This window comes from Vidua chalybeata, chromosome 2 (assembly GCF_026979565.1).
Source record: "Vidua chalybeata isolate OUT-0048 chromosome 2, bVidCha1 merged haplotype, whole genome shotgun sequence".
Taxonomy (NCBI): Eukaryota; Metazoa; Chordata; class Aves; order Passeriformes; family Viduidae; genus Vidua; species Vidua chalybeata.
In genome coordinates, this window is record NC_071531.1 from 98,455,813 (window position 1) to 98,482,199 (window position 26,387).

At 41.4% G+C, this 26,387-nt stretch overlaps 1 protein-coding gene across 5 annotated transcripts; it reads left to right on the forward strand.

The window, feature by feature from the left end:
- The first annotated feature begins 1,811 nt into the window (after positions 1-1,811).
- Positions 1,812-26,110, forward strand: RCBTB1 (RCC1 and BTB domain containing protein 1). Of its 5 annotated transcripts, none has more exons than XM_053936344.1 (12): positions 1,812-1,888; positions 7,927-8,097; positions 8,984-9,134; positions 9,589-9,755; positions 12,412-12,570; positions 13,596-13,703; positions 14,648-14,790; positions 17,526-17,716; positions 20,634-20,760; positions 21,231-21,382; positions 22,008-22,138; positions 25,034-26,110. In XM_053936344.1, the coding sequence occupies exons 2-12, from the start codon at positions 7,954-7,956 to the stop codon at positions 25,172-25,174; spliced, it is 1,614 nt and encodes a 537-aa protein (XP_053792319.1). In that variant the 5' UTR covers positions 1,812-1,888; positions 7,927-7,953; the 3' UTR covers positions 25,175-26,110. The 5 variants fall into 5 exon arrangements, with proteins under 5 accessions (XP_053792319.1, XP_053792321.1, XP_053792318.1 ...); XM_053936346.1 differs by lacking the exon at positions 1,812-1,888 and adding an exon at positions 1,912-2,117 and having other exon boundaries at positions 7,947-8,097; XM_053936343.1 differs by lacking the exon at positions 1,812-1,888 and adding an exon at positions 1,913-2,117.
- The last annotated feature ends 277 nt before the right edge of the window (positions 26,111-26,387 follow it).

The following is a 26,387-nucleotide window of genomic DNA, read 5'->3' on the forward strand; positions in this document are numbered from 1 at the left end:
TTGTGTGTTCTGGTGCTTGTTAAAACAACTGGGTTTCTGCATATGGTAACTAAGCAGGGCTGTCCTGCAGAACTGAAATCCCAGTTTTGTTTATGCAGCTCCACCTTTGCACCATTTCCCAGCAATGTCAGGAAAGGCAGCTGTTCTTGACAGACAACTCCTTTGCGAAGCCACAAACACAACCTGAAAACAAATGCTGTGTATGTTCCCTTCCTGGCTCTTTTGGACCTCCCATGGAGGCACTGATGACACTTTTCCATGTATCTTATTTATGCCTTTTTTTGCTGTTGCTCCAGAATTCCCACAATGTATTCAGCAGTACTTTCCTGATGTCGGCAGTGCAGCAAGCAGCAACTTGGCAGGAAAATTCTCTTTCTACCCTGGACCTGCCACTGCGTTTTCCTTGCTTCATATTCCAGAGCAGAATTTCTTCAGCATCACTGATTCCCTCTCAGAACAACCCATCCACATTTGATCCCTGGGTTACTAATTTCTTCTTTGAATTTAGCCTTTTCTTAAATTGACCACTCTCAAAAAGAGATTGATACCTCCAGGGGGCTTGACCTTACTGCTTTATGTTTCAGATCCATTAGCTCTCCACTCCCTGCAACCCCCAGCTGCTTTCTGACCCACTGTCAGGAAAAAAAAAAGTAAATTTTGAGAAAGAAGGAAGCTATTTCTTGGTGACAGCTTTGTGTTTACAAAAGACTTCTCTTGGGAATGCCGGTTTCCAGTCTTCCCTTTCCTGGATCCTCCCTACTTCATCTGCAGAAACGGAACAGTGAAGGGACAAGACTGTGCCAGTGCTAAGGTCTGCCGGGGTTTATAGGCTGCTTAAATACTTTTGAGTGAAGAGAAGTCGCTGACTGTGTCAGAAGACCCTTAGCCCTGCCTCTGGGATCCATCTGGACTCAGGCCTTACTGGCAGCAGCCTGCAGCAGAACCTGCAGCGATCCTGCCGCAGGCGGGCTCCTTCCCCCGCCCCAGGGCAGGAGCCTGGGCTGAGCCACCTCGCTGCGCCCTCGGCTCCGCGCCCTGAGGATGCGGGCGCTGACGGCGCCATCAGCTCAGGAAGGGCACTGAGGTGCTGGAGTGGCTCCAGAGAAGGGCAACGGAGCTGGGGAAGGGTTTGGAGCAAAGTCTTACGAAGAGCGTCTGAGGGAGATTAGTGTTAAGGGCATCGTTCAGCCTGGAGAAAAGGCGGCTACGGGGAGAACCTCGTAGATCCCCGAGGCTCCCGGACAGGAGGGTGGAGCCACGTGGGGGTGGGCCTCTTCTGGGTAATTTGGTGGCAGGAGAGCAGGACAAAGCCTCAGGCTGTGCCAGGGAACTTCTTCACAGAAAGAGTGATTGGGCATCGGAATGGGGTGCCCAGGGAGGTGGTGGAGTCACTGTCCCTGGAGGTGCGTAAGGAAGGGCTGGACGTGGCGCTCAGTGCCAGGGCCTGGTTGACACGGCGGTGCTCGGCCGGAGGTTGGGCTCTGGATGATGCCGGGCTCATTTCCCCCGCCCGTCCCCGCCGCCGGGCTGAGGGGGAATGGCGGAGGAGGGGGCGTGTCACGCGCCCGGCACACCCGCGGCGCCCAATGGGGAGCGAGGAGCCGCCCACGTGACGGAGCGCGCGCGAACGGTCAAGAGGGAGGGGGGCGCTCCCCCTCCCCCAACCCGCGTCCCTCCGGCGAGTCACGTGATGCGGCGCCGCTCCGCCGCCCCCGCTCCCTCCCCTCCCCGGTCACGTGCGCGGTCGCCGGCGGCGCGCGCGGCCCCGACGGCCGTGGCGGGGGGCAGCGCGAGCGGCGGCGCCGGGCGGGGCGCGCGGGGGCCGCGGCGGGCGGAGCGGCCGCGAGGAGCCCGCGGGGAGCCCGCCGGGAGCCGCCGCGGGCACCGGGTGAGCAGCGCCCGCCCCGCGCCGGCCCGACAGGGCGCCGCGGGCGGGCACCGCGGCCGTGCGGGGCTGCGAGGGTGGCGGTGCCCGTGCGGGGCGGGAGAGCGGGAGGGAGAGGGTCCTCGTCGCCGCAGCAGGGCTGGGGCGGGGACCCTCACCCGCGCTCTGTCTCGCCGCCGGCCAATTTCCCCCACGGCCCTCTGGAAGGCTCCTACTGCACGTACTTGACCCTGTGCGTTCTTACTGATTTTTTCTTTTTTTTGTTTTCCTGGTTTGTGCTGTTGCGGTTTATCCTTCCCTTTTGTCGCCGGCTTCTTGGAGCCTGACTGAGGTACCTGGCTGGTCGGAAAAAAAAAAGGGGGGGGGCCAGGAAAAACTCAGCGCTTTTTGTTTTTCCTCGCCCGGCTTTCTATGAACACGTAATAGCGTTTGTTTGGCTTTTTAACGCGCTTCTTCTAAGTTGAAGGGGTATTTTTATTTTTTTTTTAAAGGCACTTGCAGCGTTCCAATTTAGAAAATTCTTAAAAATTAACGCTAAAGGAATATTTACCTGTTTTTATAAGGAGCTTGCAGGGTTCTGATTTAGAAAGTTCAAGTGACCCATTTGTGCTGTCCTTCGCTGACGGAAGGTAAAATGGGCTTTAGCCGTTCCGACAAGGGTGGGATTAAGCGAAAAGGGTACAAAGCATCATAAATGGAAATGTGTTTGGGGCACAGAGTATTTTAGGAAAAACTTTAGAAACTGGAAGATGCATTCATTCTTTAGTTCCTTAATATGAATGTTTGCCCATGAATGCTTATCTCTCTATGCATCAGATTGGAAGACAGGCATTGCTTTAGAAGACGTCTTGTCCTCAGTGAATGGATTTGATAAATTGCACTAATGGCTTGGTGTAAGGAAAAAAAAAAAAAAGAAAATAAGGCAAAGTTGTGGTTGTAATTACAGTTTTGTAATTGGAGGTTTGTTCTGGTGGGTGGATGGCTGTCATCCTCATAAGGGTGGTTTCCTGTGGCTAAGCCAGTCATGATCAGTAGCGTTCACGTGCATGACCGTGCTTTTTACTTGCTTATCTTTCTCAGGTGGTTGCTCAAAGCAAAAAGGAGGTCTGGTTGAGCAGCTGTTCTTTCCTCCCTTGTATGGCACATTAAAGGCATCTGAAAATAAATTGTGTAGAGGTTTGGAACACGTGAGTTTTGACATAGAAATTTTGCTTTCTTAACCAAGGGACGTAAGTTAAGGCACATGTTTTCAGGGAGTGCAGTCTTTTCGTTGGCAAGGGAGAATGCCTCAGTAACATCCCTCGGTTCGTGTATCTACTTAATATCAGTAGTATTGTTAACATAACGAGAGTATATGGTTTCCGTATTTCTTCTTTATGCCAAAATAGGGAATCAAAAAGTGTGATTAAGTGTGCCAGTCAGTCTGTGTTGTTCTAAAGGCAGATAGCCCAGCTTTTGTGCTCTCACTGCTGTTCCTATTTCCCAAAGACAAGTAGAAGAAATGAAGGCCTGATCTTGCAGTTTTTCTGTGCAGGAGTAGGTCTGCCTAGCTGGAATAAACTGCAGCATTGGAGCCTATGGAGGGAGTGAAACAAACAAACATGCGATTGTGTTCCAACAGCCTTTGCAAATAAGGGGATAATCTTTGAGGAGTTAAATGTAGGTTTTTTTTTGCTGCGAGGACAATTGCTACTGTTTTCCTGGTAGGATGTTGTGTTAGGCTATTGTTCTATCTAGCGTGGATTTATTTAGCTGAACTATAAACTCTGTAGAACAGTATCTAAAATCATTTTAACAAAACATTTTGTAAATGCTGGCTTTTTTTTTAAGGCAGGCTTTCATGTTTGTCTTTCATGTGCCACTGTGAATCAGCTTGCAGGCTTTTTATTTAGTAAGCAAATTACTGAGGAGGTGAATGTGTAGGCAGCAGATTAACACAGAATTTTTGAGGGGCCTATGTCTCCAAAAGTGTGTGGCTTTTTAAAATTGTGAGCAGATGTAGATGTTTTTCCCCTAATGTTGGTGCCTAGCCTGAGGTCCGTTTCTTTTTCATCACAATTTGTGGCCAGTTTATTTTCCTTTCTTTTACAAGTTGCCTTTTCCTGCCTATTCTTAGCCTACGTGAAATGCAAGGAGTGATCTCTGTTTCTGTTCCAGTTTGGTTACTGAGGTTGTTGGATCACTTTGGAGATGTCAGAGCCGTGAGAAGAGGTGTTGATGTAAACTCCCTCTGTTGGTTCATTTTGCAGCAGAAATAAAGTTTTGTGTTGTAGAATTGTTTATCTCTGCATCATGCAGCAGAAATTAACAGTTGAGAGGTGGCATGCAGTGTTTCTAAAACCAACTTGAGCAACCAGTTTAAGCTCTGGGGTTTTATACTCATAAGGTTTTTAATTGCAATTAACTTAAGAGATGTGTGTTGAGGTACGACAGCTACTCCTCAGAGCCACTGCTGCCTTGTTGCACAGACAATCTGAGCAATAGCTTGAAGCTAATATATTGAGAGAGCTATTAGCATGCAGATTAAAATACCTTGACTGCTTGGGGCTCCATCTGCTACATTTGCTCTTACAAACTTCTCAGCTGAGGTGCAGCCCTTGTGCAGTGTGTGATGTAGCAGGGTCCTATCAGGTAAAGTAAATAACCTTAGGTGTGGGACTGACACGCTGCAGGAAGGGCGAGTGAAGGACACTGGGTCTCTTTGTGCTACTGCTTGCAGTGCCATGTCTGGAGTCTCTTGGATCATCAGCCTTTTGTGGCAAGGATTTGCCCAGAAGAATTTTCCCACAAGCCTGTCCCCTTCAGATTCAGGCGAATGTCAGGCAGGGATGAAGCGTGAGTGTGGTTGGTGTGAGGCGTCAGTCACAGTACCACAGAGCATCTGCTCTTTTGGGAAGTGTGCAGTGTATCTTACATGATCCTAAAATCAATTTGGTTTCAGTTTTGGTAACACTGAGTTACTTTACTGACACCTCCATTTACAGTCCTACATTTAAAAATAGATTTCTCGAATACTTTTTTTCCTCACTGTAGACTTTTATTTTTTCCTTCCTGTGGCTGCCAGAACTTTTATTGGATATCTGGGAAATTGGCTGGGGTTGTTAAGGAATGTATTTTTAGAGAGAAAAAGGTGGTGCTTCTACCTAGGTGGAGCATTTCTTTTCTGTGGAAAATGAAGAATAAATCAGCTTTATAGTTGAATCAGTTGAATTGTGCTTTCTATACACAATTACAGTTAAGAAACAGTAGTCAGTGTATAAGGCCCGGAACTTACAGGTTTGTGTTAATTTCTCTCTTGGACAAAAGGATAAAGGAAAACACCTGCTGTTGCTGCCACAGAAATGTTGAAAGCCAGTGATGATAGATACTCCAGCAAACAGCAAGAATCTAAGGACAGTAATTAATATTTCAGGAGTAGGAAAAAGTCTGTCTTTGAGGAGAAACAGTACACATTGCATAAAAGGCAAGAGAGTGTTTTTTGTTGTTAGTTGGGTTTAAGGATTTTTGTGCACCTTCACTGGTTGCTAAATCCTGGATAGAGTTTAGGATTGAGATTTATTAAAGCAACAGACTTGCCAGTGGCAGATGAGTTGTCCTTAAGAACCTTTTGAGGAAAACCCCTGAAATAAGTGTAGAATTGTAGTAACAGCTGAAGTGGCTGAAAATACACAGCATGGTTTTGGGTAAAGCAATGTTAACACCTGTTAACAATTGTAAGGATCTCCACTTGTGGATGCAGCTAATTGCTCATATCTCCAATTTGGGAAGTCTCATGTGCTTGAAAGCTTTTATCTAGTCTGTCTGACAAGATGTCAGGTGGAGCTGTGAGGTGTGTGGGAAGTGCAGCATAACTTGCATAAGTTTTGCAAGTGCTTGGAAAGGTTTTGTCAAAGAGCAGTGATTAACCGAGTCATAAAGAGCAGAAGAGAAGTCAAATGGATTAGACATGTAGTGCATAGATCAGGAAGGGAGAGAAAAGGTAGCACATATTGCACTTAGATACTTTTAGAGTAGAATGGGTTCTCTGAGTGCTGTAAAACTTGTCAATTGGCTAGGATATTCTCTAGCAAAATAACATGTTGTCTTCCTGTCTTCACAGGTTATGTTGAAAATTACTTCAGTGAAGAAAATAGTTTTCCTAATATCCAGGTTGACACGTTTGTGCTTTGGCAGTTGTATATTATATGAGGCAAGTGAAATAGGTGAAGTCAGAAGGGACACTTCCTTGGTCTGCTCAAAAGAACAAGTAATTGCTGCCTTGTTTTAATTAATTGATAGTGTCATATGTTAAAAGATTTGCCAAGGTGAGGTGACAAATCTTAGCAGCTAACTAGCCTGTGCTTGTAACTGGACTAGAAATTAAGAAGGCTTAAATGCATCCAAACCTGTTTAGCTGTGTAGAATCTGCTGTGCCTTGGCATCAGGTAGACTTAAAAAAAAAAAAAAAAAAGCCTGTTCTACAAATAAATCTATTATGAATTTGCTGTCTGGAGATTTCACGTGTTTTCAAGACCTGCTTCAAATGTGAAATGGAGAGTTAAGTCAGGCTCTTAGAGGTACCTGTAGAACAGAGCTGGGTTTATCGGATCAAATTATGAAATCTGATCAGGAAGCAACCCTGCCTAGGTTTTGTGTTAGGATTTTTTTTTTTTATGGCCATAATTCCACAGTGACCTCAGTGTTTCTCAAACTTCGCTTTTTTATTGTTGTTATTGCTACTTTTTTTAAACTCCCTTCAACCAAGAAACATCTGCACTGAATAACAGTTGACTGCTGTTGTTAAATGGCTTTCTGAAGCCAAGTCTTGGTTGTCAGCACAGTTTTGAGAGCCAAGCATCAGAAGAAGAGCAGAGAGGCTGTCTTGTATTCTCACTGTTATCCATATCTGGTACCCAGGCATCATCAAGAGGTAGCCTGACTGGAAAGCAGCACAGCAAAAAATAGGGGGATTGGGTTGCACTGAAGCAAACAAATGAAAAGGAAAGAACTGAGCATTGATGAGAGAGGAGAGGATGGCGTGTGGGTAGGGACTGTAATTCTTACCCATGAAATGATTCCCTGCCTTCTTTAGTGTTTTATAATGATTTGTCTTGTCACTGACATTCTGTGGAATTCTTCACCTAATGCTCTCCACATTTCACAGAAGTTGCTGATAGCCCTGGGCATGGATCATAGATTGTAAGTGGCAGAGTCCCTTCAGGGTGTGAGTGATGTTATGTGCAGGGTTGAATGCCTGGATAAGCTCTGGATGTTTGTGCCCTCAGCTTTGCTCCTGAGCTGCTGCAGTCCTGAGAAAATGGGGAAGAGGGAGCACTGGAGAAGAATGGGTTCTATACATTTGTGTTCACTGGCAAACATCTCTCTACCCTGTCATGTTTCCAGCTGTTAATGTGATCCACCTGGTTTCTAAGTAACAGATTATGGCAATTTTACTTAATTGCTGTTCTCTGATGTGTTTCACTGCCTAATTGCACAAGCTCATGCTTTCCTGCTCTCACAAATAGCTTTTGACCATAACAGCTTTTGATTACACAAGAGATGGCAGATTTGGGTCATGTTCACAACAGCTCCAGCCTAATTTTTATTTGCATGTTTCACATATATATCAACTGCTTGCTTACATGACATATGTAACTTGTAAGACTACAAAAAAAATTCACAAGTGAAAATTTTATAAATTGGAATTGCAGCTGAAATCCCCTTTAAAAATTCCCTCAGAATTCCACTCTGCCACCAGTGGATATTTGCTAGATCACAAATTTTTAATAAGTTTGCTTGTTAAAGAGCAGATGTTTAGCTGTATTGGATATAGTTTACTTAAATACCCTGTTAGGAAAATAATCTGTTTTGCCAGTGACTAGCTTTTTGTTCACCTAAATACATGGAAATACAATTACATATTTCATACAGAATAGAATATTTCCTTTCAGAGCTACATATCTTTTTTTCTCCACGTAAAGGAATTTACCTTACTGTCTGTTAATGAATGCACAAATAACTCTTTTTAATAAGCTTTTTGTCCTATTTTTTTTTGGTTACAGCAATGTCCTCTTGCTTGTAGAGGTGTCATGACACACAGCAGCATCATGGTGGACGTAGGCAAGTGGCCAATATTTACCTTACTTTCCCCCCAAGAAATTGCTTCCATTCGGAAAGCGTGTGTGTTCGGAACATCGGCCAATGAAGCCATTTACATCACGCACAACAATGAGGTGAGCTGGCATCGAGCTGGGCAGCTGCTCCACAATTAGCTAGTTTCAGAATGTTTATATATTCATAGCTTCTCAAAAGCATTATGTGATATTTGTGTTTTCCAAAATGTGGATATAATGTTTTGGGTTTTTTTTTTTTTTTTTTTTTTTTTTTTTTTTTTTTTTTTTTTTTTAAGTTTTGTGTGGGGACAATATAAATGGACTGTTTAGAAAAATTTCACATGGCAAAGGCCAGGATGGATTATATGCACTTTTGAAGACAGGCAGAATTTCAAAGAAGGTGTGGTAGCTTGAAGTTAAGTGCTAACAGGTATGAAGATAGAAAATGAGGTTATGGCTTGCTAAGTGAAAAATGCCATGAAAGATTATCTGTAGATTTTAATGATTCAGAAACTCATAATGAGTTAGCATAGTGCTGCTGAAAGAAAATGAGGCAGGTGTTCTGGGATATATTAATGGGAAGGTTTCCTGTAAGACTGGGTAGAGAAGGATTTTTTTTCCCCAAAGTCCTATCAATAGTGCTTGTAGGATGAATCTCCCATGGTATAGCTTTTTACATGCTTATGCTCTATTTGCTGTTTACAAATTACTTTTAAAAGAAGGTGGCGTCTTCCACTCTTCAGTTTCAGACTTTTTATGGTGCAGTTCCTGAAAATAAAAAGCCTAACTTCCAGGACTGTACGAATCTGAATAATTCAGACTCATCAGTTAATATCCAAAGTGCCCTTGTGCAGACCCTTGAGGTTGTTAATTTTCATGCAGGATGTCTCTGGCCCCTGGAGGTCCAAGATTAAACTCTGATCCCAGTTAATGAAGACCTGGGTATTACCCATCTGTGCATACCTGAGTATAAAACATTTGAAGTGAGTATTCTTTTGTTTTTCAGGTATTTGTTTTTGGACTGAATTGCAGTAATTGTTTGGGAACTGGAGATAACCAGAGCACAATAGTACCAAAGAAATTAGAAGCCTTATGTGGAAAGAAGATCTCCAGTCTCAGTTATGGAAGCGGACCCCATGTTGTTCTTTGTACTGAAGGTAGAAAATTAACATTTAGTATAGAAACATAAGTTAGAGATTTTAAGTTAAACTTGCATTTAACAGGAATGGATTATAGTGTAATTGTATTAACTTGTTAACTGGCTAACGTACACTAAGAGGTTCTCGTTGGTCTTAAGTGGAAGTAAATGGATTTTGTAATTGCTAAAGTTTCCATTTCCACTATGTTGAGGTTGTAGCGTTTTACGCTGTCACTTATGATGTACTTTGTCTTACCTGTGCACTTCCATGTATTTCCACAATCTAGTGGATATGCTGTGATAGATGAATATAAAACAAACTATATAATTTTCTAGCATACAGATGAGTCCTGTAATAGTTTCACTTTTTGTTAATATCCTTTCAATTTCCTGTTGGTATTTACTAATTTCTTAAAATTCTGTCTTAACCTCCCTGGAATTTTTAGTGTTTTTTATCACAAATCTTTTTGCAGATGGTGAAGTGTATGCTTGGGGACATAATGGTTACAGCCAACTTGGAAATGGCACAACCAATCAAGGCATTACTCCTGTTCAAGTTTGCACAAATCTGTTAATGAAGAAAGTGGTGGAAGTAGCTTGTGGCTCTCATCATTCCATGGCCCTCTCATTGGATGGGGATGTAAGCTGAAACCTGTTCAAATCTCTTAATCCCCTTGTTGAAGTGAATAGTGGAGATGACCTTGCAGTTTGAATTTCTGTCTGTTTCTACAGTGTAATTACAAATATAACCTTTTCTCTTGCTGTCTCAAAGTAGGGTGTCCTTGTCTTAGGAGCAGACTTGAAAACAACAACAACAACAAAAAACAAACCCCAAAACCTACCAAACAAACAAAAAAAAAAACCTGCAAAAAAAACCCCCAGAAATCAAATTACTAACCCCTCTGCCAAAAAAATAGCAATCCCAAAACCAAGGGAAATACAGCTTAGTAAACTTTTGTGTCTCTCCCAAGGGTGAGACTAGAAAGATGTACCACTTAGAGGTGCGGTAATGGTTTGTGAGGTGCAAAATGTAATTTATTTGCTTGCAGTTCTGTTAGAGGGCGTGTTGAATTTGAATTTACTGTGTTAGAATTTAGTCTTTTTCTTGTAGAAATGTCTTGCATTTCCACACTGGTACTGCACAAGAATGTTGCTCTGCACACCTCTGAATACCTTGTTGTGTAGCTAATGAAAGAGCACTTGGTTTATATCCAAGTCTGCTTCATGCTGTTTGTTTACGTGGCTTCAGGCTATGTGTCGTGGGAAACACATGCAATTAGTTTCCAGTTATGCAGATTTGACCAATGTATGCACAGTGGAAAATCTGGTTTCAGCTGTGCACTAACAAAAGAAAAGCTCTAATTTTAAAACCTTTTAACAATGAAAAGGGAAACTACAGCTCTTCTCATCCTGGTAATATGAGCATGTCCGTGTTGTGGTCCAGTATGGAATAATAGTGCGACAGAAATACCAAGTATTTTAAGGGTAGGAAAGAGAGATTGGGTAAAGTGATGTGTGTTTTAGCTGAAAGAAGAGACTACACTTAGGAAAGATTTTGTGCTGTCATGTTTGACTTGGTTAAGCTATAAAACTTGGTGAGCATGCAGGAAGGAGAGGACATTCAAGCATTACTTACACTAGAGGTGCCAGCTGCTGTGTGGTAGCTGCCTGTGAAGGCCATGCTGTTTCTTGTCATAAATGTGACATGCTTGAAATCTCAGTGGAAGCAGGGAAATTTCTTTGTGTTGACCATGGAGTTGGTATTTGCAGCTGGCTCACCAGTGTGGCTTGTTAATGTACTTTAAATCCATCCCTGGTGTACCTTGCAGTAACTTGGTCTGTTTGTACTCTGAGCTTTTACCAGAACTGAGTGTACTGAAAGCAGCAAAATGTGTTAGGCAGTGTTAGAGAAAGATTTGACTGCCGGCCCCCTTGTGTCCTAATGCACCTGAAGCCTCAGGGAGACATTGAAGTTGGAAGTATTTGTAGAAATACCTGGCATAATTGGTTGGTATGGTTCAGTGCAGTTTCAGTGCAGTGCAAATTTCAAAAAGAAATATTTTCATGGTAGAATTAAAGGAATGCAAACATTCATGCTTCTCTGGCACATCCTTTGGCATTTTGATCTACCTTCTGAGATTCTCTACCTTAATATTTGCTGTTATTGAAATGAAAGTATTTTATAAGGCATCTTCAAATATTCAGTAGGAATCAAAGATCTAGCAGTTAGAAGTAACAAAAAGCAACTGACTGATTCTTTTGCTCATGTTATTCATTGTAAATGTGTTGTGTGGGTGGGGGGTGTTTTGTTCTTGTCTTTGGTGGGTTGGGGCTTGTTTGGTGCTGATGGAGGTGCTCGTTTTTAATTACTTTTAATGACTCTTGGTTTGGTGTTGCAGTAAACAACACCAGCTTCTGGGACCAGAGGATGTGTAGGCTTTTCATGAGGGTACCTGTCAGTGTGCTTGTACTGCTAAGCATGTCTGTGGAAGGTATTTCCATGAGGGCAAACTTTTGAACTGGATCAAGCACCAGAGAGAGAACCATCAGAAACAGTTTTATGCCAAGCTGTGGGCATGTATACCTGTAATAAAAATTGGAGGCACCAAAACCACAGAGTTAGAATTTTTTTTTATACCAAACAACTTCCCTGTCTTCCTGACTTTCAGATAAAAGGAACTCATATTTTTGCTTGTATTAGTGCTAGTTTGCCACAAGAAACTTTAAACGGACAAAATTTGTGGATTTTTTTGTTAATGCCACTGTGTGAGAGAATTTAGCTACTGTGAAATGTGAACTGACAAAACCCTGCTCTTTCACAGCTCTTGGAAGATGTAGAAGAGGTATGATGAGTGTCCAGCAATAAACCTGGTTTAGAGTTCTTTGAAGAAAATGACATAGCTCTAAACCGGGGAGTTAGTGTGTCTGGGAAACAAATGATGTTCTGGCTTGCATTCCTTTTTCCAACATAATGAAATTATAAAGACAATCACTGTGCTCTTTGTCTTACAGTCTGACTTGTATTTAATATGGAAATATGTTCCTTTTGTTTTCTGTTTTAGTCAGATGCTATCATTCTTTTGCAATAAGCTGGAAAAAGTGCTATAGTCCTATTTGCTAAATGAGTCCTATTGCTGTTTATAGTTTTCTTCTATTGAAAATGAACTTTAAGCATTTTAGTTTAAGTAGGATAGTTTACCCAATCTGGTGCTGCCTACAGGAAGATTATCTATTGCTATCATTACTGTTATTAAGCTTTAAACTGTGTGGCTTTGTTTGTTTGCTTTTATGGACAGCTGTATGCTTGGGGCTACAATAACTGTGGTCAAGTTGGATCTGGATCTACAGCCAACCAGCCAACTCCTCGCAGAGTTTCCAACTGCTTGCAGGGTAAAATTGTAGTTGGCATCGCTTGTGGCCAGACCTCGTCCATGGCTGTAGTAAACAATGGTGAGGTAAGCGCTGCTGCTGTGTTCCCTCATTCTCTGTTCCCTGAATCTACCAAGTTGGTGTCTGAATATGCAGAAATGCTGGCAGGGAGTGCTAGGTTAGGGCTGTTATTGACAGAGTTATCCTGACAACTTCAGTGAGCCAGCTGCTGGAAAACACTGCAAGTAACTGGAGATGCAGTCTTTTTCTTATTGCAAAGACTGTATTAGAACACAATTGTTACTGAGTCTGCAACTGCAAGAATTTGAACACTTGTATTAACCATGTCTGTCTTCATGTTGCAATAGATTACTTAACATAAATTATGTTAAATTATTTTAATTCATTAAGTTAGTCTCAGCTTATTTCTTTAAAGTGTGCACAATTAAACAATTTTTCTGCAAGGATACATTGGCTGATCCTGTTTTTTAAACACATTGCTTAATTACTAGCAACAAACCCAAAGCATTCTTTTGAAAATTGCCGTTCCATTGTGCAACTGTTCCATTTGACATAAGTTTATGGTTCTGTCTTGCTTTTAGGTATGAACTGTAACCTCAGTTTTACTTCATTTCACCAAACAGAGGGTTGTATGTCCTTATGAATGGAAGGACTGCAAAGTCCCAGAGGCTGAGATGGGTTTTCATTGTACTTACATACATCATGGTGTAACAAAACTAAAGGAAGAATTAGAGATAAACTGGGGACTTCCATTTAAACTGATCAGCAGAATAACTGATTTAATGTTCTCCTTAAAAAACAAAAAGGGAAAGTAATAAGGAGAAAGGATGGCATAAAAGTCAAAGTGTTGATGCTATGGGAGAGATTTTGGTGTAGTGTAAGTTTATTCCTAGTACTTCAAAGACATGTTTTTTAGCTTCTTTAAAAGGTAAATGCAGGGTGGAGAAGTTGAGTGCAGTAAGTCATTGCAGGAATAGCACACAATTTTGTAATAATAAGTACTTTTCTTGGCTTGTGCTTGATACTAAGTCTTAAGTGCTCCGTACTACTGGTGAAGAGTGGCTTAATTTTGTTTTCCTTGTGCACTCAGGTTTATGGCTGGGGTTACAATGGCAATGGTCAGCTCGGCCTGGGGAACAACGGGAACCAGCTGACGCCGTGCAGAGTGGCAGCGCTGCACAGTGTCTGTGTGCTCCAGGTATGCCTAGCATGGAAGTGAAAGTGCATTCCTGCTGTTAGCTTCTGCTGGAAACCTCTCTTTGCAGTATTATACCTGCTTCTAGATTTCACTAGTTCCAATGCTGAATTTTTTTAGCTTACAATGAATTATATTTTGCTTATACAACATGCAAGTAAGCTGTGAAATACTTGCTTTGGTAATTGCTTGGAAAGGTTTAAAGTTAGCTACTGTAACTACTAGTAAATTATGCTGTGGATACAAATTGCATTTTTGTTACAAAGTTGAATGAAATGTGCTAGTCAAAGACAAGGCTCATCAGATGTTCAAATTTGTTCTGCGTATTCTAATTCTAGTGTTCTAATTAGTCCTTTAGAAGCAAGGGGAGAGGAAAGACAAGAGACATCGGGGTGGATTTTATTGTTTGGTGATTGGGTTTAGTTTGGTTTGTTTGGATTTGGGTTGGGTTTTTTTTCTAGCTAGAGAATCAAACTAAAATTTGGGATTTCCTGGGTTTTTGGGAAGGTTCTGTGGAGTTGACTGTGATAAGTTGGGTTGAAGGGTTGCTGGCTGTTGAACTGCAGCTCTCTTCATTACACAGTACTCATACTATATGGTATTCAAAATAATCCAGCTCTGAAGTACTTTCAGAGCATTGCAAGATGTGATGAAGAAGTTCAGTGTTCCTCACTGAAAAGAAAGTGGGTAGCATCTATGGACACGTGTCTTGTGTGCGGGGTAAGTTACTTGGGAGCAGCCAATCAAATTAGTGAAGCTGGGCCTTGAGCAGTACCTACAGCCAGCATACCTTGTGTTAACTGCAAGTACTGAGGAGCATCACATTGTGGTGCTGAGTGCAGAATGCCTGAGATACTTACCGTGAGCTAGCCGAAGGTAATGTGTGCGGTATTTTGTTTCTCATCTGTGTTTGGTTCAGGAGTAACGCTGTATACATTTACTTACAGATTGCCTGTGGCTATGCACACACTCTAGCACTAACAGATGAGGGCTTGCTCTATGCCTGGGGAGCTAACACTTACGGGCAGCTGGGGACTGGCAATAAAAGTAACCAGCTCAGCCCTGTGCAGATCATGATGGACAAAGAAAGGTAATCTTGCTCAAGCTTTTTCTGGATTGATGAAGTCTGAGCATGTGTTATGCTGACTCTGGCACTGGAAGCATGCATTTGTAGGGCTTGGTGGATTGTTTTTCTCTTCTAATGTTAAAAATATGGGAAAGGATGGTAACTTACTGTTTACAATGAGTACTGGGTGCTTTTTGCCGTCTGTTATGGTTATTGAACACAAACACACTTTGCATTTACCTGATACTGAAAGATAATGAATGAAAAAGTGTTATGCTATTCTGTATATGGTTCCATTGCTTAAAACTGGAGCTATGAAATCAATAAGCCAAGCCATAAGTTGGGGCCTACATTAAAAAAAAAAAAAGGTGGGAAGAAAGAAAACACCACCTTTGCAAGAAGTGACATGTGAAGAAAAACAATTTTTGAAAGGTTTAAAATGGTCCACCATGAAAAGAGAACTCAATTTGCAAGGTTGCTTGAGCTAAGGACAGTTAGTACCCATTTTATTACTTGTACCAGTTAGTAGTTTGTAGTTTTTTAGTTTCCTGGACTCATAAAAGAATGAAATTAACCCTTGTCAATCCTCTTTCATCACCCTTTCATCATCATCATATTTGGGGCTAGCTCTTTTGCTGTTCACTTAAAAATGTGAGCCTCGGTCTCATTCTCCGGGCCCTTGTGTATACCTACACATTAATGTGCCTCGTCTGGGTCTATAGATCTCTTAATTTGCAATCTCCTGTTAACTAGGAAACAGTCCGCTTTGTTTTTCTCCTCCATTTGGGAAGTAATTCCTATTTTTTGTTGTTTCTCCCACTTAGCATTAAGTTAAAAGCTTCACAGTATTGAGAATGTTTAAGAGCTTAAAAAATGGGGGGTGGGGAAAGATGAAAGGAACTATCACAATAAAAACCACTGAAGTGGGGCTGGTTTGTCTGCGAAGGAACTGACACTAGTGAAGGAAAATGAAATATTCTTTAAAAAGCAGTGAAAGAGAAATGTGTATGTTTGCAGATCAGCTTTGTTTTGTTAGTGATTTGTTTCCTGAGTGAACTAAGGGGAACTATTGCATTTAGAACTGTATGTGAACTCAAGCATGGGGTTATAATAAAACAGGCATTTGTTCAATGGATGAAGGAGGGGGAAATACCATAGAACTTCTGCTTGGGATCTAAGGTAGAGATAAGTCACTTGAACTTATTCATCTTGCTTGACTTGGCTCCCTTGGAAACGGTGCTAAAAGCGGGTGAGCTGTCATTTCCAATGAAGCACATTACTGCTGCTCCTGATCTTTTAGTTTATGTGATTCTTTTGTCATTTATATTTAATGCTGGCAGCAGTTACTTAGGAGGTTTCATTTGGTGCTGTCTTGAAAAATACTGTGCATACAGCTTGTAAGAAATGTTTAGACTTTATTTTGTGTTAGCTCATAGGAACAGCTGTGAGGGTCGGCTTCCTGAATTTTGGTGTTAAATGCATGTTTAACATGTTACCCTGTGCAAGTACCATATGTGTGTTATAGTACATGTTCTGCTGTACTGCTGAAGTGTAGTGTAGTCTAAAAAGAAGAATCTATTCTGCTAAGAAAAGGAGGTTTGGAGCTATCAAGTAGTTTAGCTTGATAGCTGTGATAAAAAGTTGTCCCTAAAATAAATACTCTGTGTCTTGCAGAGATGTTGCATAGAGGTTCATAAGCTGATAGTAGTGTAAAACAACCAATCAGTTTTCTATCTGCCAGAAATTATTGATGCATATACTGAAAGTGATATGGATTCTTTGAGTTTTGTCTTGAAACAATTTTTGCACTTAAAATATGAACATTGTGCTAAAACTTTTTTTTTTTGCCTAAAAATCTAACTCTTTGTGGACATTGTTCTGTAAAGGAACACACATTTTTGTGTGTATATTCTTAGATTCCTTGGAAATATATTTGTTTGTCCTGGCTGATGCATTTCTGGCACAAAACCATGAAATCCTCTGATGTGTTTTACCACAGAGAAAAAACAGGAACACGGGAACACAGTTATTTTGAACAGGGGAACCCTCCCTGTTTTGCTTATCACATGCCCAGAAACTCTGGCAATGTCTTTGTGGTGTTTTAATTGGAATTGTGTTCCTTCTCCGTTCTTGCAATGTTTCAGATGAGAATCTAGGGATTGCCTGGGCAACGGGAAAACAGGGTAGATAAGTGAGCATCAGCAGCTTTAGTATTTTAAAAAACTGTGTGAGGTGGGTGAAAGGACTATGTAGGCTTTATTTCAAAACAACCATAGCTCTTAAAGGATTCATTCCTCTCAAATGAAGCACTGTGTTTCATGTTGAATTTCAGTGTTGAGAAAAGTAAGCTTAACAGCAAAATAAGAAGTCTAAAGTACAAGCAGTGGGTCAGATCTGTCAACCTACAAAAATCAAATTAAATGGAGGTAGGGGAAATTTCTTCTTGAAAATAAGTTTCTGATGTGTGTTGGTTTTAAGGGGGAAGAACAAAACTTGTTTTTTCTTCTTCCCCTTTTCCATGGTTATGAAAAAATAGGAGGAAAGTCAGTTGATAAGAATGACATAGTTAAAGCAATATCTGATTACAATAAAATCTACAATCTGAAAATGTAATTGTGGGATTCAAGCAGTATCACATTTTGGCAGGACAAAAACCCAAGTACAGGAATGCTGCTGCCTAGTTTGATTGGCTGTTATTTTGGTGAGGCCTTTGGGAAGTCCCTCCATTCCGTGCCTCACCGTGTTTCTCGTGCCCGCAGGGTTGTGGAGATCGCCGCCTGCCACTCTGCGCACACGTCGGCGGCCAAGACGCAGAGTGGCCAGGTGTACATGTGGGGCCAGTGCCGGGGGCAGTCCGTCACCTTCCCCCACCTCACCCACTTTGCCTGCACGGACGATGTGTTCGCCTGCTTCGCCACCCCTGCTGTCATGTGGCGCCTGCTCTCCGTAGGTGAGCTCCAGCTCCCGCAGTCCCTGTGTCCCTTCGTGATTAGTACAGCACACTGCTTCCCTGGCAGGCTCCTGTTTTAAGGAGGGAAGCTTGGCAACTCAGTGGCTAGTTGTGTCTTCCTTCTGAAGGCAACAGTCTATTTCAGCAGCTGGGGACCCAGGGTAGGGTTAACAAGATTGTTTGCCAGTGCACATCCAAAGCAAACCCTGTTTTACCATTGCACAATGAATATTGTGTATTTCTTACGTTCGTGTTGTTTGAACTCCAGCTCAGGTCCAGAAAGGAATCCTGTAAGTCATTTAACAAAACTTTGGGGATTTTTTCCTCTTAAAACTATTTCTGCTTGGAAGACTACTCTTGAGGCTTGTTGTTTTGGTATCTAACAACTTTGGTTTTTAAGTGTTGTCTGTAGCTTTCCCCTCATTAGTATTTGCCCTTCTAGGAGTGAATCTCTCCCCTCTGTTTTCTTGTTTTGAAAGTTACAGAATTCGAAGTTTTCATTTCATGTGATGATTTGTCTCAAGTTTATTTAGTTTGACTTTCCTTAAAGATGGAAACTATTACATGTAATAGTCCCTGTGAAACAAGACTCTTATATAATTGCTTTTTCTGTTGGAACTCTCTTATACTGCCTTGGATTACTCTGTGGGATGCAGTCTCTGTGTCCAACAAATAAGCTCCAACTTTTTTTTTTAATTTTCTTTGATCCACATGCTGCTAATTCTTATTTGAATCCAAATAGGATATCAAGAGCTTAGCTTGCACTTCCTGGAAAACATGAAGGTGTTTTCATGTTCAAAAAAATAAGGATGCTTCATCTTACATCTGCTGCCTTAGTTCTCAAGATGTCTTAGGGCACCTGATCTATTTTCACATTGACAACAGACTCTAATTTTGTTAGTCCCTGTATGGAATTGTTTTTGGGGAGTAACCAGGTAACCTCTCTCCAGTTAAGTCTCTCAGACTTTACTGTTGCATTTGGCTTGTCCTAACCCAGCTTCTCTGTGATAACTTCTCATTTAGCATGTTACCACATTTGTAGAGGTCCAGGTAACAGCATCTCACCTGTAAGGGAGAACTGAGTAGAGTTACTAAAGAGAGATTAACTTTGAGCAGTCTGCTCCTGAGTAAATCTAAGTCTGCTTTTATCTCATTTGTTACTTTCTCCATTCTCTAATCCTCTGCAATATGTGCTGGTCTTGCTCTCTCTTGCCTTCACACTTGTGGAGGTCTGATGGTTGTCCAATCTGCTGCCTTTTGCTAATAGTGGAGCTGTTTAGATGATACCACTTCCTGGTGTCAAGTCCCTTGTTTTTATGAGGTATTCCAGACTGAGTATAGCCAGGTGTTTGACCTCTATTACCTGCATTTTAATTCCTCTTAGCCATAGGGGATTCTTCCCCACTTACTCTGGTGATCTTACGGAATATTTAAAGCAAAAAAATTAATTCTGTAAGCATTTTTAAATCTCCATTTTTCATATGCATGTTTTCCTTTCCCACCTGTTTTGATCACATAGGAGTAAACCCTTCTTTTTTTTTAAGTTTTGTTTTCTTAGGGAGAGCTAATTCTGTGTAAAGGTTATTGTTCTTCTTTCAGTTATGATGTCTCTGCCAAAAAATGAATCAGCCACTCGGGATTGGCTGTGGTGAAATACAAATTTGCAGGACTGAAAGTATTTGGAGTGAAAGTTGATCTGCATAGCTTAAGCTAAGCTCATGACCTAGCAAAAAAGATCACATGAGCAAATGGAGAGGGATTGGAGCATGGTTTAGTTAGGCCAGAGGCGATGCAGTTTCTGTGGGTGATTTGTGTCAGTCAGAGGAGTGCAAGGTCTTCTGTGGCACAGGTGTGACTTGCCAGTCCTGAGAAGTTTGTTCCAGCAGTATTTCTTCTTAAGTATGAAATAACTTAGTGTCCCTAATGGTGAAGAGTGGTGTGCAGATTGTATATGAATGAACACTATACAGTCCTGTGGGACACAGGAGACAGATTGCGTCCCATTTAGTAGCAATCCACTTCTTTTTATTTTCCATGCTTCTTAGAAGCCACATGCTTTGAAGCATGCTTTTAAGATGCATCAAAATAATGGGTTAAATTAGGTTTTCTAAAACTGCAGAGGCCTTGCTTTACCAAAAGCCTCAGACAACTTGTGCTGCAGCTCCTGTATGATTTCTAGAGACACAGAGTGGGACCTCTGTGGTATCTCTGCTTTAATCCACTTCCAGAGCTGCTGAGGTTCTGTGTCCTTGGTTGTACCTTCAACAGCACTGCTGCTGGATCTTGTGTTGTTATATCTGACTCATAAACTGAGTAATTGGTGTCAGTGATAGCTCATGTTAATGAGCCCTGGCAAAGACCTCATCAGCCTGCAGGCTGTATCCAATCTGCCAGCACAGAAAGGTGACCATGTGGTGGTGACCTGTTTTCTTTTTAGGCCCAGCCTACACCGAGTCAAGTCAGTGTGGCTGGCATACTGCAGGCCACGTCCCCAGGGAGTTCAGGGGTGTTGCAGACTCCCATTAGCAGCACTGTGCAGGTCAGAGGGCTGAGCTGAGCCAGCACAAGCACTGAGCTGCCCAGAGGCTGGGAATCTCATGGGTAGTGCCCACATGGAGACAGAGTTCTCCAGGTACTTCCCTTAGTGCTGTGCTACTTCTGTGCAATGGGATGGAATGGGAACTGCTGACTACTGCTGCCTGTAGCTGTTGTGGAGCAGCCCTTTCCAACAGGAAATGCTATTGGATTAATTAGTCCTTCCCATTTTGCTACTTAAGCCAATGGATCCCTGACACAGACCTGTTTTCCTTGATACACTCTTAGTTGAGTTGCAAGCTTTAGTTAGTGATGTGTATGTTCCATTTAAGATGCTTTTAACATCTTGTTTTGTTTGTTTATTTTGAAATTGTTTCTGTAGGGCATGAAGATTTTTTAACAGTAGCAGAGTCTCTGAAGAAAGAGTTTGACAGCCCAGAAACCTCAGACCTGAAGTTCCGTGTGGATGGAAAATACATCCATGTCCACAAAGCCGTTCTGAAAATCAGGTAGTGGTCGTGTTTCACAGCTCTTATTTGTACAGAACAAACTTAGGATGTCATCAAAGGGGCAAAAAAAAAAAAAAAAAAAAAAGAGGGAAGGAGGGACCCCTAAACCTGTAGTAGGTAGCATCTGTGTATCCATAATAGCTTTAAATGAAGTGATTGTAAAAGGGGTGGTCCACATTAATTTTTCACTGAGCCTGCTTTTCCTGGGATAATAAATTCTGTTAAGTTGGTCTGACTGCAGTGTATACACAGGTGTTTCTGTAGTATGGACAAAATAAGAGTTTTATTTAAAAGCATGATGAAGTCTACAGTGTTAGGAACCGAAATGTGGACTGCTGGCCCTGATGGGGCATGGTAAAATATTTGTGAGTATTGCGGAGTGCCCCAAATATGTGTTTCAGGGGGACTGTAATGTACATTCTTGTGTGTGTGTGTATAATAGTGTTCCAGATGATGTCTCTGTCTCCTAGGTGTGAACACTTCAGAACCATGTTCCAGTCATACTGGAATGAGGATATGAAGGAGGTGATAGAAATAGACCAGTTTTCCTACCCTGTGTATCGTGCCTTTCTTGAGTACTTGTACACGGACAGTGTTGACCTCCCGCCTGAAGATGCAATAGGTACTGCTGATGGGTCAGAAAGCAACATCCAGAAGAACTGGGGCAGGGCATGCAGTATAAGTGACTAAATACAGGCTTCTAGTCTGGCATATAATGTGTTTTACTGCTGATTAATTAAGCTGTCTTTAAAATGCTGTTGTAGCAAACTTAACTACTGCAAAAATGGCATGTATTTAGAAGTAAACTATGAGCAGTTTGGTTAAGGTTGGGAGAGAAACTCTTTCTCTGGGTGAAAATACTTGCATATTTTACTAAATTGAGTCAGTTACTGTTTGGCATGCTAGCAAAGAATTTCAGTAGATCTAACGGGGAGGAAACTTGGACAGCAGAGCAATTGTAGCAAGCTGTAATTCAAGCCCATTTCTTGATAATAGTAGTTTTTTACTCATATTGTGGTGCCTGCCACTAGGTATGCAAGTCAGTAGAACAGCATTCATATTTACAGAGATTAACAGGAGTGCAGAATGAGGTAGTAAAAAGCCTTTCTTTGCCTTTAAGCTGCATTTTCTGAATAGTAACCTGCTTCTACATTATAGAGATACATAGCTTTGCAGGAGCAGAAAGAGATGTTGAAAGAGCAGAGATCATTTTACAGCTGACTGATACGATGATGTTTTAATTGCAGGGCTTTTGGATTTGGCTACTTCGTACTGTGAGAACAGACTGAAAAAACTGTGTCAGCACATTATCAAGAGAGGAATTACTGTGGAAAATGCATTTTCATTGCTCTCTGCTGCTGTCAGATATGATGCAGAGGTAAACTTCTAAAGTTCAATCTCTTAAATGGGTGGCTGCTTCCTGACTTAAACTACAGAGAAAAGCAGCTGGTTACATTTTCATATAAGCTCTCTCTTACTTTCATTTAATACTATTTGCCATTTTCAGAATTTGAGAATCTTGGACTTGCTGCATCTCATGGCAAATACAGTTTTCATATATCATTTTTTAATTTTAGTTTTTCCTTCTAAACCAGTACTGGAAAGATGAACTAGTATGCAGATATTTCTGAGGATGGAAACACTAACTCTGAAACAAGGAGAGGGTGTAAACAGAAAAAAAGTAACAGAATGAAAAGCAGGCTTTTAAGCCTTAAGTTACTTATTTGTGCGGCTGTTTGTTGTGTGTGATGACATGGTGGTAGGTTGGTGTTTGAGTGCATTTGGGATTTCTTTTTTTGGTTGGTGGGGTGGGGTTTTTCTGGCTTTTTTTGTTTTGTTAGGTACAAATACGCTTCCATTTTTCAGCATATGCTAATGAAGTGTCAGGCTAGGAACTGCTTCATGGGCCTTAAAAACCTTGAAGACAGAGCAACAGTGTGTGAAGAGGGGAGTGAAACCTCCTCACTGTGGAATGTCTAATTTCACTACTCGATCCCTAACATGCTGCTTTAGGAACTAATCAGGAATTATTCCTGGGCTTGCTTTGGCTGTTTGTGTTCAGCAGTATCTGTGCATTGTGTTGGCAACTTTGCAATTGGTTGGTTTTGAACTTGCTAGTTATGCTTATAAAGCAATTTTTTGGTGCTCAATAAATCCATTTACTTCTTTTTCTTGTACTTAATTTCCAGCAGCTGGCATGCAGCCTGCCCTAACTTATTTCAGAACCTTGAAGCCTTGATGCTTGTTTGATAGATCTTACCCAAAGGTTGTGTTACTGTCTGTGTTGTGGCTTCTGATCTACTGTGAATAGTGATGTCTTTCATAGAAGTTCATCAAAAATAGGAAGATTGCCAAATTTGAGCCCCCAAAGATGGTTTGCAGGATGGGTCTTTGGTGTGTGATTGGTTCTGCCTGTGAGGGCTGTAAGAAATCCAGTTGCTCTGCCTCACCTGTGCCTCCCTAGCTAAGTGAAGTTATAACCACAGGCTTCAATGCTGCTTCCAGGAGAGAATGGATGATGCTGAGGGGTTGGAATTGCTTGGCTGATGTAGTTCATTCAGGGGAGTGTGTGCCTGGAAGACAACACTTAAAAAAAGCTGCTTCACTAATTTAAAATACCTCCATGACTCCTGCAGTTTCTTTTGGTGACTGACTGAAGTGGCTAAAATTAGGTCAGGGCAAACTTCTCATTGTAGCTTTTAAAATAATCCTTAGGTGTACCTTGTGCCTTTATTCACCTAAGTCTATATTAAGTGCAGTTTGCTGGGAGCTCATCCATCTGCAAATGAAATTAGCCTTTCGTTTTATACAGAACTTTAGATTTTCCAGAGTTCCTAATACTACAGTAATTCTGTTTATTGTATGCATTAACTTGGAATATGAAGTTTTTAATAAAGCAGTGCAAAATATTGTAATGTGTATGATGTAATTTTCTTTAAAATGCTAGTTAATTCTGTTATTAAAAAATACCACAACTGTCAGTGTTCAGTTCTAATAAGCTTGTCTTTTTTCGTTGCACAGATGCCACACAAGTCAAGATCTGCAGCTTCAGAATGCCTGGTTTTAGGCCAGGATATATTTTTATATTTTTGTGTCAAGAACTGTCATTGGCACACGCAGTTGCTCTAGTTTCAGTATTGACCTTAAGAGAAAACATGAATATTATTCAGTCTTTCCTACCTCATGGGGCTTGGAGAGTTTCTGCAAGTTTGTCATGCCTTCCTGCAGTGCCCAGTCTGCTGAGCAGCCAAGGAAGGGCGTGTTCTCACATACACAGACTCCTACAAACATCTACTAAAGAAATTAGAACAATGTGGACAGTTGCCCTTTTGTCAGGGCTGTGGCATCCTCCTTAGAGCAGCTTAGATCTGCACCACAGAGTAGATTTCCTCCTCAAAGGAGGAGTTGGAAGTAAACTGAGTGGGAAGTGTTCTGTGGGGAACCTTACACTGACAAGGACTGTGCCTTTTTTTTTGTGGTCTTTAAGGCATCCTCTGTGTCTGACATCACCTGGGTGCAATGAGGGTTGTGAGGCTTTTTTAATTATTACATGGGAGGCACTTCCAAGTAAACTCAAATATCCGGAGCCCACTTTCTGCAAGGATTGCTGTGCTGCACTGTGCTCCAGTACTGCATTTGAATGACATTTGAGAACCCTGTGAAGTACTTTGTAGCAGAGTCTGTTTCTAATGCACAAAGACCTTCTGCCTAATCTTTGCTGTACAAACTATCCAGTCAGGATACACCTGCACTGAGCTGGGGGACATGGAACTTGAAGGCTCTAGCTAAGCCTTTCAAGAAGCAGGAAGGAAGTCAAGCAACCTTACAAAGAGATTTGTTCATATTGTGAAAGGGAAGAGCTGAATTTTCTTTATCCATAGTCTTGGTTATACATCATTACCCCAAGATTTCCTGTTTACATTAGAGTTGCAAAGTTGTCAGAGAATGCACATGAAACTCTACAAGTGTGAGAACTTAAAATATATACGGCTCAGAACAGCTGTATTTTGTGACTGCTGCTGTATAGTGAGAAACAAACTTTGGTTACTTCCCCTTGTAACTGCATTTATGTAGTGACATATGCGGGTAGAATCATTATTTTCTGTTGCATTTACATAGTGACTGTTGGGGGGAAACACTGACAACCACTGGGTGTGTTTGTCCAATTCGCTGCAAAAATGAAACATAAAACAGGCATTTGTGCCTCAGTTATATTTTTTGTGATTGAAAGCAAAGGTAACATTTCTTCTTTTTGTTTTTCCCCCCTCTTTAGGATTTAGAGGAATTCTGCTTTAAGTTCTGTGTCAATCATTTGACAGAAGTGACACAAACTACAGCATTTTGGCAAATGGATGATCCCCTGCTAAAGGAATTTATTGCTAAAGCCAGTAAATGTGGAGCCTTTAAGAACTGAAAAAATGAGGCCATAAGTCAAGGTGTTTGTGGGGTTCTTTTTCCAGCCACAACATAACTGTGTGGGTCCAGGCAAGTGTTATGTGGTCTCTTCCACCACAGAACGTGAAAGGCCATAGTGAAAACAAATGTTTTCAGTGCTCAAGAGTGAACTGTTGTAAAAATGTCAAGCAAAATACTCCCTTGCATTTAACAAACCTTGGATGGTGGATCCAGCTCAAGATTTCAGGCAGAGCGGAGCCACTGCAGTGTGCAAAGGATTCCAGCCGGTGTTCCGGACTTGCCTTTCCAGCCTAGGAAACCTCTGTTCTAGCACCACCTACTCATATTTCCAATTTACTGTTTGGGACAGGAAAATTGTCTGACCTGAGCCACTGAATGATGTCACTTAAATCATTAACTCCCTGGGATTATAGAGAAGCAAGTGGCATGGTTACCTGTTCCTGCATTTGCATGATTGTGAATGAATTGGCCATTTGCTGTGTGTAATTAACCAAGTGTATCCAGTGCTTCAAGTGTGCAAAAATGACGTATCTTCAAAGCCTACGCAAGTGACTTCGAAGAAAGGAGTTACTAGGAAAACTAGTTTGAAGTAAATCTCTATATATGGGTATATTTTAATATAAGTTGTAATGTGTACTTTGTGTAATCTGTTCAAGCAACATATATAACACTTAATGGAAATAATTCCACTCTTCAGTGGGAGGGGGAAGGGAAAGCTGGGTGGGATTTTGCTTTTAATTGTCTAAATTTAAACTACATGTAATAAAATTCACTTTTTTGTACCTCTTTGCTAGCAAACTTTGGATTTTGAAGAAAACTGCAAGCTTTTTGTGTTACATACAGCATCTAAGTTGCTTCATTTAAAAAACTTTGTCAAAACAACAAAGGAAAATCCAAATAAACAACAAATAAAGCCAAAACCCAACTCACCCTATACAATGAATCTTGCTGATTTCACTGTGCCTGACAAAATACCTGTGATCTTGATTTCAGAAGTTCACAGATTTCTTTGTTGGCACTAATTTTAGACCTCAGTGGTTCACTCTACGGATCTGACTTTTTATACTAAGTTATCCTTAAGTGGCTGTAACCCTTCAGAAGGTATGTATGGACATCCTTAGCATTCTTACTGTGTTTAATAACAGCTTATTACTGTATTTTTGGTTTAGGTGGGTTTTTTTTAGGCTGAGTGGCACTCAAGTCCTGGCCTT

Coding starts and splice junctions, on each gene's coding strand:
- RCBTB1 (XM_053936344.1), top strand. CDS start 7,954: ATGACACACAGCAGCATCATGGTGGACGTAGGCAAGTGGCCAATATTT. Junction 8,098..8,983: donor ACATCACGCACAACAATGAG/GTGAGCTGGCAT, acceptor TTTGTTTTTCAG/GTATTTGTTTTTGGACTGAA. Junction 21,383..22,007: donor CCCGCCTGAAGATGCAATAG/GTACTGCTGATG, acceptor TTTTAATTGCAG/GGCTTTTGGATTTGGCTACT.